The sequence below is a fragment of the Schistocerca cancellata genome, chromosome 10 (assembly GCF_023864275.1).
Source record: "Schistocerca cancellata isolate TAMUIC-IGC-003103 chromosome 10, iqSchCanc2.1, whole genome shotgun sequence".
Lineage (NCBI taxonomy): Eukaryota > Metazoa > Arthropoda > Insecta > Orthoptera > Acrididae > Schistocerca > Schistocerca cancellata.
Genome location: NC_064635.1, coordinates 49,547,900 through 49,568,136, shown reverse-complemented (window position 1 = coordinate 49,568,136; position 20,237 = coordinate 49,547,900). Strand labels below are relative to the sequence as shown.

The window sequence follows — 20,237 nt, the reverse complement described above, 5'->3', positions numbered from 1 at the left end:
TCTTTGGACTGAAGACCACAACAACTGAAATTGAAAGTGTAATATACTGAGTGTATTCTTACCAAGACAGAACTCTACTTTTCTCAAGAAAAATAAATACATAAACAAATAACAGAAAACAATACATTTAATAGAAGGGGTTGTATTTGTTGATGCCTCTTCTGTGACCTTTCTCAATTAAGAGATTTATAAAAGACTTGTATCAATCTCTCTAGAAAATTGCCCTAACTTCATGCTAAATTACATTTTTTATGATGGAAGTACATATTACTGAGAACAACTCAGAGGTATTTTACTGAACATGTAATCAACCACAGAGGATTTCATAATGTATAATTTTCTTATCTTTAGAAGTTACCAGTGACCCCCCCCCCCCCCACCCCCAAAATCTCCGTACAGGTAGCACTAAGTATCTATGACTGGATGACTTGCCTGGCATAGTGGTAATTTTGTTTAAGGGGCAGGGTGTAGAGTTATGATTAAAAATCAGAGAACATATTAGATAACTGAATAGCATCACTTTCACATAAATTAAATGATTCAGGCAGCACATCCCACTTGCTGGTGTACTGCAGCATCTAAAAGCATGAGCAGACTACCCGACTGCAACCTGTCAACAATGTAAGCCTCACTACAAAGGCTCCGCAGCTGCTCATTTTTCAATGGAGTGGTCGCACCACTGCTCCGCGTGTATCAAACCCTGTACGGTAGTTCCTGTTCCTGAGAGCAGCCTTAAAACATCAGACAGAAAAATGTGTGACTCAGTGTCTTGTTCTAGGTGTTTCAACTGGACATCACTTTGGCAAAATGCATCTCCCTAGCCAGTTATTCAATCAGGAAAACCTACAGTTTAACGTGAAACCCAAAACATGTTTCATTTGTGGCAAATCTCCATATCACTGAGAGCTGAGTGCCAGGTTAAAAAGAAAGATAAAAGAATTCGTGGTCCCACAATGTTCCCATTACCGTGCACACGTTTTTTACCACTACACCACCAAGCCTGACTATGATTCTATTCTTGAAATTGACACCTTGACACCTACAGTTTAACATGGAATACAAACCACATTCTGCTTCTGAAGAATGTCCACATCAATGAGGGCTAATGCTAGATTAAAAGACAGTGAAACATCTGTGGTCCACCAGGATTTGATCCCAAGACCTTTTAGTTTCCAGGCACATGCTGTACAGGAAGACCACCAGTCCCGACTCGGATTCTGTTCAAGGTCTGAGGAGGACAAGGAGGAGAAGATTAGCGTTTAACATCCCGCTGACAATGAGGTCATTTGAGATAGAGCACAAGTTCAGATTAGGGAAGAATGGGGAAGGAAATCGGCCATGCCCTTTCAAAGGAAACATCCCGGCATTTGCCTGAAGCGATTTTCAAAACTCAAGGAAAATCTAAAACAGGACTGCCAGACACAGGTTTGAACTGCCGTCTTCTTGAATGTGAGTCCAGTGTGCTAACCACTGCACTACCCATTCAGTGCTCAGGCTTTGCTGTTGTGTTGAATTGTGGCAGTTTTATTGCTAGATGGCACTCCCATCATTTTCACAGCTGGGTGAACTTCATTTCATCAGAATTCAGTCAATTTCCACAAAAGATTTATAAAATTATATACACGATCTTCCTCTAGTTAGTCAAAACCAGATCAAAATCCCTACAGCAGTTCCTGAGGTTACCCAAAACATACAGACAGATGTGAGCAGGGAACTTCACTTTGCATAGAGAGAGAGAGAGAGAGAGAGAGAGAGAGAGAGAGAAGAGAAGAGAAGGAAAGGGACAGTAGGCAGCCAGCCCTCACTTACATCTACTTGTTCGTCCAGATAAACAGACAGCATGGGCCCAAGCTTCTTCACTGCCATCACACAAAGAATTGCCACTGAAATTCCATTGTAATAGTTGTGCTCAAGAACATATATTTCCTTGGAGAGAAGATACGATGACACAGTTGTTCCGAACACATATGGTCCTGCCACAAAGACATATTTATTAGCAAAACAGCCAGGATTAAACTAAAGTCAGGTATTTTGTATGCTACAAAACACACTTTTAACATACGTACACAGATATCTTATCATACGAAGCACAGGAAAAAGCGACACACAGGGGAGAACATCACATAATGGGAACTATACTCAACAGAATTATGATGCAGTCTAATCAAACATTTAAAACTATTTTCCACAGATTTTATATTATGTTGTGAGGAGAAGAATATTAAATTCTTCTCATTTGTGTCCCTTACAAAGTGCAGAAAAGCAGTACCCTGTGGCTGCAGTGTTAGTAAGTCAGAATTGAAAGCAGCCAACTCACACACACAGATGGTTGTAACAAACTGTGGGGATAAAAAATGAAAGGATCACATAGGCTCGGGCTGAGTCACCGTAAAGTAGGTAATAGACATCAGTTCATTAGTAGTATACTGGGAAATTGCAGTCAGTCTAGTAAGAAGACTTCTTAAACATCACTTTTTATTTATTTATTTGATCTTACGTGATATTCACCAATTAGGCTAACCAGCTACTGTGTTTAATTTGTTTAAACATCAGGTACATTTTCATAGTTTACTGGTTACATATTCTGATATACTCTATCCATTAAAAAAACTGAAGTTATACATTAATGTGACACCCATACATAACCATTTGAGACAAATGTATCTAAATATTGATGTCTGTGACTTCACATATATTCCTGTAATGTGTGTAAATCCTTATATCATTTGTACGAAATAGGACAGTAACGGACGTCGGCAATGAAACCTGCAGCTGGTTCAACTTTCAATGTACGAGGGTTGGAACTTAAATAGTGGCAGCTATTTATTCACAACCGATACAAAAGAGTTACATGTTTGCTTCTGTTACTGTCCTTCAAAGTAGTCACCAGCATTGTGTTGAACCCATTGCCAGCAATGTGGAAGGCGTATTACACCGTCAGCAGAGCCTGTTCTGTTGATGGTGCGAATGGAGCAGTCTACAGCCTGTCGAATCTCTGGAACAGTTCTGAAGCGAATGCCATGAAGTAGTTCCTTCATCTTCAGAATCAAATCAAAGACTTAAGTCAGGGGAGAATGGTGGATGGTACAGTGCAAAATGATGGGTGGGTTGCGCAGAAAGTGTCGCCACTTCTTTCAAAAAGCTGGTCGAAGGTGATGTTCCAAAAACGAACAGTAATACTGTGCACTGATGGTCTACTGTGGAGGAACGTAATGCATTAGGATAACACCATCACAGTCGTACACGAGAATCACCATAACTTTCACCACACTGGGCCTCTAACGCACTTTCGATTTTCGTGGCGACTCATAATGATGCCATTTGTTGGACTGGCGTTTCAGTTTTGGCTTGTACGATGTGAACCATGTCTCATCCAGTGTTATGATATGGCATAAGAAAGCCTCTCCATTGCGCTCGTAGCACTCTAAGTGCGTCTGAGCAGTGTTGTAATGCATCCATTTATGCATTCCCGTCAAGTCATGCAGAACCCATCGTGATGCAATTTTTCGCATGCCCAGGCATTCCTTCACAACGCAAAGCACAGTCATATGCGCTAATTCGGTTTCGTGGGCAAGATCACGAATCGTATGGCATCGATCATTGTCCAGTAATGCAGCATGCACGTCTTCTTGAGAGATGCTAGGATGACCTGCCCAGTGCATGTCTGCCACAGTTTGCCGGCCTTCGTTGAAGGCTTTTACGCAATGTGCCACTGTTCTGTGCAGCAATGCCAATTCCCTGCATGCCTCTTGAAGACCATGATGACACTGTCATGCTGTACAACCTCTGGCACATTCAACCTTGATCCAACTCCATTGTTCCTGTTTTGAAAACATAGTGACACCGTTACGTTAGACCGCTCGCTCACAAGTGACAATGTTTCCTTTGATTGTGCACATGCCGGTGACATGGGACGGGCGAATCCATTTGCTCAGAGGTAAGGTAGGTATGTTGACAATGTGTGCTATCAGTAACAATAGTAGATTCCATTGCATAGTGTCTCCACAGCAGTGTTGCCACTATTTAAGTTCCAACCTACATAGTTACATTTGCTGTGTCCAATGTTTGTTGTTGGTTTGGGGAAGGAGACCAGACAGCGTGGTCATCGGTCTCATCGGATTAGGGAAGGATTGGGAAGGAAGTCGGCCGTGCCCTTTCAGAGGAACCATCCCGGCATTTGCCTGGAGTGATTTAGGGAAATCACGGAAAACCTAAATCAGGATGGCCGGACGCGGGATTGAACCGTCATCCTCCCGAATGCGAGTCCAGTGTCTAACCACTGCGCCACCCCGCTCGGTGCTGTGTCCAATATTTGGTACTTGCCAATACTGTGTTATTTAAGTCAGCTTCTTCATCACTGTCATGGCTGCATGTTGTTGAATCGATAACTTTATAAAGGTGAGCTCTGGTGCCATTCACTCGCGCTGATTCAATTAAACCACAATTTCCTCAGCAGTTCCTATTGAAAACGCATATAAAACCTTCCTTAGTTCCTTTGAGTAATTGTTGCCTCACTGCTCCATTCTTCCTGTGTTTGTCAGTATATTTTCCATATAAAATCACTACAGGGAAGTCTAATTCCTTGGAATGTGCTATAGCTAAACTTTCTGTAGCATACATGTCAGCTACTTTATTTTCAATGATGGCTGTATGTCCTCTGATCCACAAGATGACATCTGTACATCTTGTATATAATCTGGGATGGTCGTTTCTATCCTATGGAAAGCACATTTAGAGCCTCTTAAACTTTCTGAAATTCTTTCCTTATTCCATAGGCAACTGCTCTGCAAATTATTAATTTTCAGCACTATAAATGGATGCTTCATTAGATATAGCATACCACCCCATAGTCTTTTTTAATGTGCAGTAGAAATCATATCCTTTTCCTTCAAGTGCCTTGGAGCCCTCTGTGTAAATATGGATGTAATTTGGCAACCTGTTTTCTATGACAGACAATGTTGTTGTTTGCTCACTACAAATCACTTATGCGTACCATGGAACAATATTGCTCAAGTGGGGTCCATACCAAATACAACTAGCAGCGGACATTAAATATACAAGGTGATTATTATCAACATTTAAAAACCTCCAAAGCAACATACACAACACTAAGACAACTAATTTAATACAATACCAAATACAACTAGCAGCGGACATTAAATATACAAGGTGATTATTATTAACATTTAAAAACCTCCAAAGCAACATAGACAACACTAAGACAACTAATTTAATACAAGACACATGGGGCCGCAAATGTCAGTAAATGCCCCAAAAGTGGATGACAAATGTTGAACATGAGACATCGCAAGATGTAACCAAGCAAAAGCTCTTACTATTCTGTGTTTCTTTCCTCTTGTCCCTTCTTTTTTGTTTACATAGTCTTTTTAGTAAAGAAAATGCAGGTTATTGACTGGTAACAACACAATTTGTAAGCTTGTACTTATTTACTTGTGATGCAACACAGTACGTTTTTGTTGTACTGCACTTTGCAATAAACCAGTGAAGACTGTAAGACTGATTAATAAAACAATAAATCTTACCTTGATGTAAACACATAATTACCTAATGCAATGAAAAAAAAAAATACTTCCTGCCAGATGAAAGACTTTAACCCTCAGCCCCACGTGCTAGAGTCACACATGTAGGCAAGGAGCCACACCAATGTGAACACTTGACTTGGGTCAGGATGATCAGGTGTGACTGATTGACAGGCTCAACTGCTGCTTATGGTGAGGTACATCATGTAGTGACGTAACACGTTCAACATTTGTCATTTCCTGACATGTGTCCCAAATTACTTGTCTCAGCATAATTTACATAACTTTGAGGGATTTTAAACATTATCCCCATGTATATCAGGAAGGGCAGCACAAATTCTCACAGGTTTTCTAGACTCATAGGAGGACACCTTGGAAATGCTGAAAAATCTGAACTGACACATGCCTCAAGATAGGCTGCAGTTATTCTACACAAACTATTCACATAATTTCAAGAAGCAGTATTGGGAGAATAATATAGAAATACATTGACGATCCCTAGTATCAACTCCCACAGGGACAGGGAAGACCAGATTAGATTACTTACAGCATGTGCAAAGCCATTTCTGCAGTCATTCTTCAAGAACTCCCAACACAGTTGGAACGAGAAGAAATTCTAGCATATAGTATACTGCTAAGTGTTCTCTGTCGTGAACTTAACAGTGGTTTCAAGAGTATGTACGAGGGTGAATCAAATGGAAACCTTAAATTTGTAATAACAAATCGAAATTTCACATCATTATCCTGTAAGTTGGTAAGTGTACTACAAACAGCATGCAGAATGGCCTGTAGGTGGCAGCACAGTCCGGATGCAAACATACCGTCGCAGTATCAGTATAAAAATGGCCACCCCACCTACGACTTGCACTAGGGAAGAAAAGCGTTCTGTTATTCGGTTTTAGCGTAGCAAAGGTGTGAAACATATGAAATTCATTAACGAATGAAGGTTCAGTACAGTGATGCATGTTTGTCACAGCAGCAAGTCTACCGATGGAGTAGGAAGTTTGCAAATGGTGTGACTTCAGTGGAAGATGCTCCTCGTCCAGGTCAGGCATGAGTTGAGACTCCACAGAACATTGCAGTAGTTGAAGCCATAGTGAAGAAAATCTACTGAGTGACACTGAATGACATTGAAGCATGTTTACAGATTAGTCATGGGTCAGCACACCACATTGTGCATTATGTGCTCCAGTTTCACAAAGTGTCTGCAAGATGGGTGCCACAGTAGCTGACTCCTGAAATGTGAGAACGATGTGTTAATGCTTGTGAAGAACTTCTTTGGCGCTTTGAACGAGAAGGTGATGGCTTCCTTGCAAGAATCGTTACTGGGGACAAACCTGGGTCACTTCCACCAACCGGAAACGAAGAGAGTGAGCAAGGATTGGCACCATTCCTCATCACCAAAACCAAAGAAGTTTCGAACAGAACCATCAGCAGGGAAGGTTATGCTGACTCTCTTTTGGGACAAAAAAGGCGTCATTTTGGAGCATTACATGCCCAGAGGGACCACTGTCACCAGTGCATCATACACAGATCTTCTAAAAAATCATCTGCGGCCTGCAATCAAATCAAAGCAACATGGACTGCTGTCAGCAGGTGTCCTTTTGCAACATGACAATGCAAGACCCCACACTGCCTGTACAACAGTTGCAACAATCACAGGCCTGCATTCTGAGTGTCTTCCTCATTCACCATATTCACCAGACCTTGCCCCAAGTGATTTCCATAAGTTTGGACAACTCAAAGATGCAATGGGAGGAAAGAAGTTCCGTTCTGATGAAGAGGTACGCCACGCGGTGCATAAGTGGTTGCGCGGACTACCAAATGAATTTTTTTTCTGAAGGAATTTATGCACTTTGTAAGTGCCGGAGGACTTGCATTGAGCATGGGGGTGATTATGTTGAAAAGTGATACAGCTTTGTACCACTTCTCCACAATAAATAATATTTTAAAAAATATTTAAGGTTTTCATTTGACTCACCCTCGTATGTAGAAGCAGATTTGGTGAACCTACACTTAATGGCTCTTCCCATTTCTTACTCCTCCTCCAACAATCAAATGTTTCAGACACTGATCTTCTTGAAACTTCCTGACAGATTAAAACTGTGTGCCACACCGAGACTCAAACTCGGGACCTTTGCCTTTCACGGGCAAGTGCTCTACCAACTGAGCTACCCAAAGACAACTCACGACCCACCTTCACAGCTTCAATTCTGCCAGTACCTCATCTCCTACCTTCCAGACTTCACAGAAGCTCTTCTGCAAACCTTGTTGGAGTACTTGCCCGTGAAAGGCAAAGGTCCCGAGTTTGAGTCTCAGTCCGGCATACAGTTTTAAAGAGTGAAAATCTCATTCTGGATTGATCTTCTTCCTCACTTCCTTGTTGTGTCGTGCCACTAGGTGGTTATAATTAAAGTTCAGCTACTCATGGAGGTAGGAATATATGCCAATGCATTAATGCAGAACCGATTTATGCTAGAAAAATTAGTTCCAATTTTGCCCACAGGTGCAAATCTGGTGCTGTACAGCATCTTGATGATGTCTCCGGTGTTCATACGAATCAATTTTGTAAGTGGTGGTTAATAATAAAATCAACATTATCCATTTCTCACTTGTTTGACTTTTTCTGCTCATGACCTGTTCTTAATCCATTACATATGACAAAATTTCTATGTATATTTCTTTCATCCGCAGTGTTAGATTTGCACCTGGCAGCCAAAACTGGAACTAATTTTTCCAGCGTAAATCTGTTTCACATTAATGCACTAGAATACCTATCAAGGTTTTCTCCTCTGTGAGGAAATGCACTTTAACTATAACTACCTGGTATTTTCTCATTGATTATATTTCACACATTTTTTTTAATTTCCTGTCAGCAAGTAGTTACTACAAGTAAAAGTAAAGCTGTCTCTGAGCTGCTTTACTAGGCAAGATCAATGGGAGATTGTGTGCCAGCTTCTCAGCTGTGATGTAGGTGTAGTATGGATAACTCTGGCAGAAGCTACATCATTTTAGGAGTAGAGGTAACAACTCACCAAACAGTTGGGTAGCTCAGGGACATAAGACTGAAAGCTTCACTACCTTTTAAGTTAGGGTACACACACATACATTCCCCCTGCTGTCCCTCACATGCTCACCCCTATATGGCTACATTGTACTGGCTTGGGTATTCAGCCAGCACAATGTAGTCGTACAAGAGTGTGTGTGTGTGTGTGTGCACGCACTCTATCTTAAAAAATGATTCACATGAAATCTAGTAAAGTTTTCAGTCTTGCATATATGCCTGTTGATGACTCAATGTTTCTACTGTTCAGAGGGTTGTTACCTTTACTTCTGAATTATTTGTATTCTAATACATTGTGAGACAAAATTTCTGTACTGACAATAGGCACACACATCAGTACATACGCTATTCTAGCTTTCAGGACTAATAATTTCTTGTGCTGGGGATGAGAGAAGTGACATTAGTCCACTCTACAGTTGGGCCTTTCTCATTCTGTGGTCCGAGTGACCTGCCTTCCTTTTCAATCTTTCCCAAGCTACCTCTCTCTCCTACTTAAGCTACTCAGACAAACAGGGCTATGTGGTGACATCACTCATCTAATAGTTCTTGTATCATTTTGTATCAATCATTGATTAATCACAGGAGTCGCTGGCTCCGAAAGCTTGTGTAAGTAAAACATTTTTTGTATGTGTGTTCTCCCGCTGCTGCTTTGTGAGTAGATGTCTTATCTATCCAATTACATTATACTATCATAAACTGATTATCATGTTTAGTGTTGTTACGAGACCCGGTAGTGTATATAATGGGTGTGAACAGTAACAGACGCTGAGTGACTGATGTGAAGCAGTTCAGATGCCGTGTATTCATCTGAGGCAGCATTATCAGTACTCAACAGATTCCAAAAGGGGTATCACTGTGGGTTTCCATTTGGCCAGCTGCTCAAATCACGCAATATTGAGTGGCCTTATGCTGGAACGCAAGGGAACATGTAGGCAAGCATACTCATCATCAAGGTTCCGGTCAATCACATCTGACCACTACAGGGAGAAATCGCTTAAAACTTGAGGGCTATTAGGCTGTGGTCGATGTCTAAGAGTTTCTCCTAATATTTATCTTCAGAGGTAAAACACCAGTTTGCCATTTTACATCTGAGTCTCCTGCAGTCGGAGAGGAAACATTAGGAGAAAGTTTTATACACTGACCACGGCCTAATAGCCCGGAAGTTTCAACGGATGTCAGTACCAGCTGTAAAAGCTTACACTGTATGACCATGAGGAGGATCACTGAATTGTGCACCAAGCACATCATAACACCCTCCCATCTGCACCTGCCACCTGAGAACAAGTAATGGACCCCCTGCAAAATTCTGTGTAATCCCGCACCATCGGTCGGTGAGTAGTAGCAGCCGGGGTAGGTAATCACTGCCATATGCGTCTGGTGTCATTAGCACCACAATAAAAATGGCTGTATGTGGAGTGGTGCTTTGACGGGGAAGCAAGGCCTGCTGACAAATGGTGTCGCACTGTGCTTAGTGATGAACTGCAGTTCTACACTATTCCAGATGACCACAGTCAGATATTACGGTGGGGTCCCATTCTCCGACGTTTGGGAGAGGCATTACAGTGTTAATCTCGGTCTGGGACCATTAAGTATGACTTCAAGTTACAGCTGGTAGCGATCGAGGGAACTCTCGTAGCCCAAATGCGGGAACTCTGACAGCGCAACATAATTTCACGAACATCCTGCATCCTTACATGTTACCTCTCATGCGACAGTATTGTGGTGCGATTTTTCGACTATCCACATACATGGCACTTTTCTCTATGAACCAACTGCACGATGTTGTGGTGCTCCAGAGGCCAGCAAGATCTGCAGGGATGTCCTCGGTAGAACGTGCTCGGGCACCAACTCCGTTTTAGTGCCAGTGTGCAGGTTATCAAGGAACAGTTACAGCAGTTGTGGGCCAACTTCTCAGGAAAGGATGCAGTGGCTTTATGACACTCTCCCCAATGGAATCAGTGCAGACATACAGGCCAAAGAGGGTACAACGTCAGACCAGTAAGTGGGCCCATGCTGCCAAGTTCTTCGGAAATGTGACTTTGATTTTGTAATCACTGAAATAACATTTCATACCCTCTCAACCAATGAAGTTTTATTTCATTTCCTCCTCGCCAACGGCCTTGCCGCAGGAGTAACACCGGTTCCTGTCAGATCACCGAAGATAAGCACTGTCGAGCTGGGCTAGCAGTTGGATGGGTGACCATTCAGTCAGCCGAGCACTGTTGGCAAGCAGTGTGCCCTCAGGCCTTTTGAGCCAAACTGAGGAGCTACTTGATTGAGATGTAAGGGCTCTGGTCTCATAAACTGACATGTGGCCAGGAGAGTGGTTTGCTCACCACATGCCCCTCCATACCCGCACCCGCATCCAGTGACGCCTGCAGGCTGAGGATGACATGGCGGCTGATCGATACTGTTGGGCCTTCCGAGGCCTGTTCGGATGGAGATTAGTTTTTAGTTCATTTCCTCCTCCTCTTCTGGGTGCCTCACTTTTTTTATGTCAGGCAGTGTGACTCCAGCTCATATGGCCATAACCTATGACCAACTAATTTTATACTTTAATACAATAACACAGCACAACACCAGTTAACCCAAACAGAGGAGGGGAATGTATTTCGGATAACAATTTTTTTGGTGAAGCTAAAAAATTCTAATATATACTACAGTATATTGTACTGCACTCTCATGTTGTGTGGTTTGAGGTTTTCGGGTGGTAAACAGCACGGTCATCAGTGCCCAAATGCATAGAAACAGGAACACATGCGGTGAAGGGTCGAAGACGGACAGTGAACAAGGAGAACGGCTAAAAGACACAGACCTGACGCAGTTCCAAATCCTCACATACAGAGGCAAAACAAGAGGGGAAGAAACACACTAAAAAAGGAAAATAAACACAAGGAAAAGAGAACAGAAATCAAAGTGAAACAAGTAGGTAATCGTGACTGGCGGACCTCTTACCTAAAACCTGGGTGAGCCAGTCACCCAGCAGCACATTAAAATCCTCTCCCTAAAATCCGAGGCAACAAATTGGACAGGACACAAAACCGTAAGACCTTAACCACACTCGTTGCGTCGTCTTGCAAAATAGAGGGCAAATCCGGTGGCAAGGAAACCACCGCCCTCTGGTCAGAGAATAAAAGACAGTCAAGTAAAATGTGGCGGACAGTAATCTGGGCGCCACAAGCACTGCAGATTGGGGGGTCCTCCTGTCGGAGTAAAAAAACGTGCGTTAAGGGACTGTGCCCGATGCGGAGGCGAGTGAGGAGAACCTCAACCCACCTGCACTACTGGCAGGACGTGCGCCATGACCGTGTGGTGGCCTCGACCAGGCGCAGCTTATTTTCACCGACTGCCAGCCACTCCTCTTCCCATTGACGCATAACACGAAAACGCAAAAGGGAGGTAACAGCACGGAGGGGGACGGCACATTCAACAATGTGAGGAAGGGAACATTACATTAAAATTACAGTTTTAGGATTACAGTACATTAATATACTGTATACTATGCTTCATTCTTTATAGCGTAGTGCAAAAATACACACACAACAGAAAGAAACAATCACTAAAATGCACTACCGTTGGCAGTGTAGCTTTCTTTAGAATGGTGAGTTGGGTGGGGATCTCTCCTCATCGACTGCAACTCAACAAAGTCTCCTCTAGAACGGGTTTCAGTTGACCTGAGTACAGTTAACTGGGGTTTTGCTGCAGCTCTTGTAGACATCTTCAGTTTAAGATATCACAAGGCTTTGTAGCTTTGTGTGTTTAGCAGCAGTTAATCTTAAAAACTTATAAGCTACTGTCTGTCTGATGAGATACACAGAATTAAGTGGTTTATATTGCTGTACTTCTCCCTTAGAGATGCATCTTTTGAGCTATGTAGATTGAATGTAGTGTAAATGGCTGTGTAGATTGTAATTTTAGCTTGCATGACTATTGAGTTCATGCTCTGAGTGAACATGAGGCAGCTCGTGCTACCTAATGTCTACCTGTTACTGTGGGGGAAAACTGATCAGTAACTCAGCTCCTCACCATCTCTCGTCATTTCAAAGCTACAGTGAAACCTCAATGTCAGTCACTGCTTATGCAAATGTGACCTTTTAAATTTCGCCTTACCAGCCTTGCAATTGGCACAGACATTTCTGAGCACACCACCCACACAACTTCTGTAACATTACAACATGTGACATTCCTGCCAATGTTCATAACAGCAGTGGATGTCAATAGCGACACAGTTTGTGGTCCTTGACACAGTCACTTGCAAGTTTTCCATTCCCTAAAAATGTTTCCTTTAGGACAGAGGTGATGCAAGGAAACAAAAAGAAACCACAAGTGGCTATGGGTGGTTGGAAACTGTTAGACTGTTCTTCATATACAACAATTTCCACTCCTTCACACACCTTGGTTCAACATATCATTGCCTTAGATTTCTGAGAATCATAATTTAAATTCCTGACTTTCTCTTCGTCGATTCACAATTTTTGGACACATACATTACTCTATCGACAAATGGTAGTGAGCAACCTCCTTACTTTTTACGTGCTCAAATCTATGGGACTGTGGAACCAATTGTAATGGTAGGTGACAATTAATAAGACATATGATGGGCTCTATGCAATCTGATGCCCCCTGAAAAGGATGTGAAAATCAGAACAAGGTACAAATAAAATACTGTCTATGGGCAGAGGTTAAAAATACTGCTCCAGTTGTAAGGTTCCTTTTATTTTTCAGTACTTACAGATGACCGGTTTTGGGCTATTACATGCCCATCATCAGTTGTTATAACTTTGTGCTAGGACCCCAAGCACCGTGATGGATGGGTACAGGATGTGGTGTATCGCTGGTGATACACCATGTGCTGTACTTGTCCATCGCGACACTTGGGGTCATAGCAAAAAAGGTATAACACATGATGCTGGGCATGTAATAGCCCAAAATCGGTCATGTTTGAGTACTGAAAAATAAAAATAAAAAAATCTTATAGCTGAAGCATTGTTTTCAACCTCTGCTATAACGCTCAGTTGCAGATATTCCTCCAGCAAGATTGTTTGTAGAATGAGATTTTCACTCTGCAGCGGAGTGTGCACTGATATGAAACTTTCTGACAGATTCAAACTGTGTGCCGGACTGAGACTTGAACTCGGGACCTTTGCCTTTCGCGGGCAAGTGCTCTACCAACTGAGCTACCCAATCACGACTCACACCCCATCCTCACAGTTTTACTTCTGCCAGTGCATCATCTCCTACCTTACAAACTTTACAGAAGGTTTGCAGGAGAGCTTCTGTAAAGTTTGGGAGGTAGGAGACGATGCACTGGCAGAAGTAAAACTGTGAGGATGGGATGTGAGTCGTGCTCGGGTAGCTCAGTTGGTAGAGCACTTGCCCGTGAAAGGCAAAGGTCCCGAGTTTGAGTCTCGGTCCGGCACACAGTTTTCATCTGCCAGAAAGTTTCAAGATTGTTTGTATTTATGAGAAGTTCTCAGCTGTTGAAATATGACATTTTTCAAATGCTTATGACCTGTGGGGCACTAACTCCAAAAAATAATAAATTTGCAGATGATTTGTGGGTGTACACAAAGCAATATTTAGAACACAGAGCTACCAACATCAACAGCAACAACAGCTCCAACCAGCTCAGCATCAAGTCAAACAGCAGAGATGACAGATATGACCAAGTTATTCCATACTAATTCACCTCCATGTTACAATTCATGTATCGTGGTGGCTGACGAATGCCAGTGTGCCAGCTTGTTGGCACCCTCCGCCCCCCCCCCCCCAAGCTGATGTTTTCAGTTGGTGACAGATCTGGAGTATATGCCAGCCAGGGCAACAGTCAAGCTCTCTCTGTGTGGCAGTGCAGGTAACCCAAAAGTCTGTTAACATTCGAAAATACACTAATTAATGGAATAATGTGGTAGAGAGGTAAAACTTGACACACATGCCTGGAATGACATGAGGTTTTATTGAAACCAAAAACAAGTGCAAAAACTGGCCAACAGATGGAACTGGCAAGCAGCACATCAGTGACACTGTATGAGAATCACGTATGAAATGAGCTGCAGTGAGAGAGGCAGTCTGATGCAACAGCAATGGTGTCATGTAGACTTTACCAAAAAAAGTACTGTTAGTGAAGCTTTACAATCAGAATGGAGAACCTGCTACTACAGCTTTAGGATCCTATCACTATAAGAAGGGTATGTGAATAGGTAAAGGTCATGTGAGCCAATGATCTTGCCATAGTTGTAACACCTGTTCCCATAGACTGCTGAAGTTAAGTGCTATTGGGCTTGGCTAGCACTCGGATGGGTTACTGTCCAGGTCTGCCGAGTGCTGTTCGCTAGCAGAGTACGCTCAGCCCTTGTGTGGCCAAGTGAAGAGCTGCTCGTTTGAGAAGTAGTGACACCATTCACAAAAACTGACAAGCACTAACCACATACCCCACCTTGCCCGCATCTGGTGACGCCTGAGAGCTGAAGATGACACGGTGGCCGGACAGTACTGTTGGGCTTTAAGGACCAGTTCAAAATAAAGTCCTGTGACAAATGTCGCCACGGGTTGTTTAGACAATTGGCTCTGTAGCGGGTGACTACGCACGAGTGCTACTGCTGCTCAGAGAGTTCAGGAAGAAATGAAGACTTCAGCAGGTTCATCTCCGCACGATAAAGTCAGCACTTCTGAAGTCGCATTTCACACTGGCGTTTCACGCATTTCTGTTTGGAGAGCACTAAAGAATACCTATGGGGTATCGTCTCAGTTGTGCGACTGGATTCGTGATTTCCTGTCAGGAAGGTTGCAGTTTGTAGTAATAGAAGGCAAATCATCGAGTAAAACTGAAGTGATATCAGGTGTTCCCCAGGGAAGTGTCCTGGGACCTCTGCTGTTCCTGATCTATATAAATGACCAGAGTGACAATTTGAGCAGTTCTCTTAGGTTGTTCGCAGATGATGCTGTAATTTACCGTCTAGTAAGGTCATCCGAAGACCAGTATCAGTTGCAAAGCGATTTAGAAAAGATTGCTGTATGGTGTGGCAGGTGGCAGTTGACACTAAATAACGAAAAGTGTGAGGTGATCCATATGAGTTCCAAAAGAAATCCGTTGGAATTCGATTACTCGATAAATAGTACAATTCTCAAGGCTGTCAATTCAACTAAGTACCTGGGTGTAAAAATTACAAACAACTTCAGTTGGAAAGACCACATAAACAATATTGTGGGGAAGGCGAGCCACAGGTTGCGTTTCATTGGCAGGTTACTTAGAAGATGCAACAAGTCCACTAAAGAGACAGCTTACACTACACTCGTTCGTCCTCTGTTAGAATACTGCTGCGCGGTGTGGGATCCTTACCAGGTGGGATTGACGGAGGACATCAAAAGGGTGCAAAAAAGGGCAGCTCATTTTGTATTATCATGTAATAGGGGAGAGAGTGTAGTAGATATGATAAGCGAGTTGGGATGGAAGTCATTAAAGCAAAGACTTTTTTCGTCGCGGCGAGATCTATTTATGAAATTTCAGTCACCAACTTTCTCTTCCGAATGCGAAAATATTTTGTTGAACCCAACCTACGTAGGCAGGAATGATCATCAAAATGAAATAAGAGAAATCAGAGCTCGAACAGAAAGGGTTAGGTGTTCGTTTTTCCCGCGCGCTGTTCGGGAGTGGAATGGTAGGGAGATAGTATGATTGTGGTTTGATTAACCCTCTGCCAAGCACTTAAATGTGAATTGCAGAGTAATTATGTAGATGTAGAAGAAGTCACAAATTGGATCAATTCGTGGATCGCTTTGAAAGATGAACAATTTTTTCGATGCGGGCTTCATACACTGCCCGAAAGATGGGAGAAACTAGTGGCCAGCGATGGAAAATACTTTAAATGATACTTGTGTAACCAATTTGTTTCATTAAAACCTCAAATGTTGAGGAAAAAATGATGGAAGCAAAGTTGTACACCTTGTAACTCTTTCCTTCCTCTTTGTCAAATATGAGGTCAGCCACTGGAGGTCACTCCCGCTGATCCCGTATCTCCCTAATTTATAGAGCAGCGTGGAGTGGTTCACTGAATCAAATGCTTTGCTTAATTCACAGAAGATACCTGCAACTTTGCTGCTGTTATCCAATGAGGAGCTAATTCTGTCAACAAATGTGTTTATTGCATCTAAGGTATTTCTTCGTTTTTGGAACACAAATTGATTTTTATCAGTGATATTAAATTTTGAGACAAAATTTAGTATCTGTGTTGCAGCAAGCTTTTCAAATAACTTAGAGAAAATTGACAGGATAGAAACAGGTCTGTAATTTCCCATTTCTTCTTTTGGCCCTTTTTTGTGTACTGGCCTATCTTCGGCATACTTCAGTAACTCTGGGAAGCATCCTTGCTCAAACGATTGGTTAATTATTTCTGTCAGAGGATGTGATATTATTTTAAACACCATTTTAATTACTTCTGTTGGTATACCATCCCATCCTGTGGAATTTTTATTTTTCAGGGACAATATAACATCTTCTACAGGTTTCAGTGTAAAGTCTGTATATGAAGGAAGCTGTTCGGAATTACGAGTAAAGCCACTTATATTGTCTTACTCACAGTACATTCACAAAGAGCCACAGTCAACATTACAAATGCGGTGCTGTAATTTATTCCATTTTCAAACAAAATTTAATGCAAATTCTTTGCTCCATCTTTAGTAAACATTCGCTGAGCAGTCAAAAACACATATAATCTTTATGGCTGTCAACAATAAACTAAATAATCAAAACAGCTGACAATGTAAACATACATTAAGAACATATATACCAACAAGATTTTAAAAAAACTGAAAATCGAATGTATAAATCACAAGAAATTAAAAAACTGCTGTTACTTTCTGACCACACTTCGTATACTGTCACAAACTTGAAGACAGCTCATTTTCTGGTATAGAGGTCGCCATAACGTTCCTGAAGAGTTCCTTTTCATATTTTCTGAATTTTATACAAATCTTCATCGTGTAAGGTTGTCTGAGACCACATTACATTTTGTCATAATGATGCATAGCTGAAACAGCAGCTTATCTAACAAGCAACCGCGTGCACTGTGTGAGAGCTCAGAGGAAAGTGACTCAAGCTGGGTTCTATATCTGACCTCTCCCACTGTCAACCCAAGCAGTCTCATTTGCCCTCTAGACTTTCTAGTGATTGAGGAAAAATTGTTCTCATTACTTTTGCGACTCACTTATTACAACAACTGTACAAAAAAGCTGAACCAAAAACAAAATCAACCTGAAAAAATCATATTGTTGTGCATTTATTTATTTGTATCTATTTACTCCCCACAGACAAACACAGAATTTGTTTTGGATTGAAGATATATTTTAAATTTGATGTCACAATTTTGTTGGAACAATCATAAACAATAAAAACATTGTATATCTTGATTGCTGGCACTTCATAAATACTACTGGCACAAATGAAAGTATTCTACTCCTCCAAAAGGAATTCCTTAATGCTATTAAGACAGCTATTGGTACGAAACTCCTTCAAGACCACTACAAAGCAGCTTCCATTTGAGTTTTTTAAAATTCTTTGGAAGTTCATTATAAACTCAGATCCTTTAAAAATGATGGAAAACAGCAATCAGTCATCCTTTTCTTTCAGACTTTATTGAAACAAAAAAAGATTTTTGCTGCTACCTAGTCATTATTAATGCACCATCTCATAGTTTCAAGACATGTCCTAGTACATTCGGGCTTTGTCACAGTTCATTCAAGACTCTAGAATGAACTGTGACAGAAGCCCAAAAAATGGGGGACTGACAGCTGTTCCTCAATTCCACTTACACTAAAACACACATCACTCATTTTCACACTGGTACAAGAGTTAAATTGGGACAGTCCTCATAGATTTTCATTTGTAAAGGAACATTTTAAAACAGAGCTCACCCTTTCAAATAATAGCTTTAAATTTCTAACATTATTAGTATCTTCTGAACAACCAGTACTATGAAATATATGAACTTGTGCTGTAATGTATAAATCATATATGTGTAAACAACAGCCCATACTTATCAGGTTAATTTTGATTAGTCTTATCTTTTTTTTAAATTTCACTTAACAACATCATGAATTTGAGGCACGACATAATTCATCTGAGGTGTATTTTGGAAATGGATTCGGTCCCCACCCCCCACCCCCCCATTTTCAAGTCATCTAAAAATGTAACACACCATAATAAAAAGAAAGATATAAGATAAAAGCCGTACAGCTGCACTGAATACAGTCCTTAAGCAAACGTGATAATTTTTACAGGATATCTCATCCCCATTTCATCACGAAATAATCACACGTCACACACAATTGTTTATAGCACAGTCATCAAAGAGTATGATCTAAAATATAATGTATGTGTAATGATAATGGTTGCGAGAACTAGAGCATTAAAACACTATTAAAATACTATACTGTGTTAAAGCTAAATTCTGGCAACCACTATTATCCTGTGCACTTTATATTTTAGGTCATGCACTTCAACCACCATGCTATGCACAAATATGAATAGCACATGATTTCTGTATCAAGACTATAACAATGCATCCACATTCGTTATCGGTAATTACTAATTTTGTATAAACTCTACATCGAGTGCAGTTGCGTAGCTTTTATGTTGTAACCTTCTGTTTTTTGACGCATTTGAAAATGGATCAAGCCCAAAACTAGTAGTGCTGAATTTAGTAAATTTTTAAAACACAGGCTGCTGTAATTTTATCTGTCTTCAAGTTTATTGAGGCAGAAGAAAACGAACATTGTAAATTTCCAAGAAGTGTAAACAAGTAGCAGATGGAAGTTCTCAAAAGAAGGACATATTTTCAGACCTTTTCTTTTTTTTTTTTTTTACCTGTTACCCCAGTCTTGTTGTAGAAATCTGTAAACCAGTTGTCTGGAACAAAACCATAGCGGACTTTCATTGGATACTCTCTCCTCACAGGATGAGGGAAATTCAAAATGTCTCTCTCTCCAGAGGAATCTACTGTAATTCCATACCCACTCACAAACCATCTCTTATACAATGGAATTTGTTTAATCATTTCCGCTACATCTGCAGCATGTTTTGAGGCCTCTTCCACAACTCTCTTAACCAATTTTCCTGTACAAAGAAGAACCTTATTAGAACATAATAATAGTTGTCCATTAGTATGAACTTACTACATTGTAAAACATTATTGTTGTTATTGTATGATTACTATTAATATTATTATTACCATTGTTGTTGTTGTTGTTGTTGTTGTGGTCTTCAGTCCTGAGACTAGTTTGATGCAGCTCTCCATGCTACTCTATCCTGTGCAAGCTGCTTCATCTCCCAGTATGTACTGCGGCCTACATCCTTCTGAATCTGCTTAGTGTATTCGTCTCCCTCTACGATTTTTACCCTCCACGCTGCCCTCCAATACTAAACTGGTGATCTCTTGATGCCTCAGAAGATGTCATACCAACCGATCCCTTCTTCTAGTCAAGTTGTGCCACAAACTCCTCTTCTCCCCAATTCTATTCAATACCTCCTCATTAGTTATGTGATCTACCCATTATAATCTTCAGCATTCTTCTGTAACACCACATTTTGAAGCCTTCTATTCTCTTCTTGTCCAAACTATTTATTGTCCATGTTTCAC

At 41.3% G+C, this 20,237-nt stretch overlaps 1 protein-coding gene across 1 annotated transcript in view; it reads right to left on the bottom strand.

The window, feature by feature from the left end:
• The window catches only part of LOC126106752 (ATP synthase F(0) complex subunit B2, mitochondrial-like), a 32,638-nt gene that overhangs the window by 5,634 nt on the left and 6,767 nt on the right, over nt 1-20,237 (bottom strand). The window contains exons 2-3 of the mRNA XM_049913124.1: nt 19,466-19,714; nt 1,810-1,973 (exon numbers count right to left, since the gene is read on the bottom strand). Coding sequence (XP_049769081.1) covers nt 1,810-1,973; nt 19,466-19,714 — 413 coding nt within the window. The remainder of the gene's footprint in view (nt 1-1,809; nt 1,974-19,465; nt 19,715-20,237) is intronic.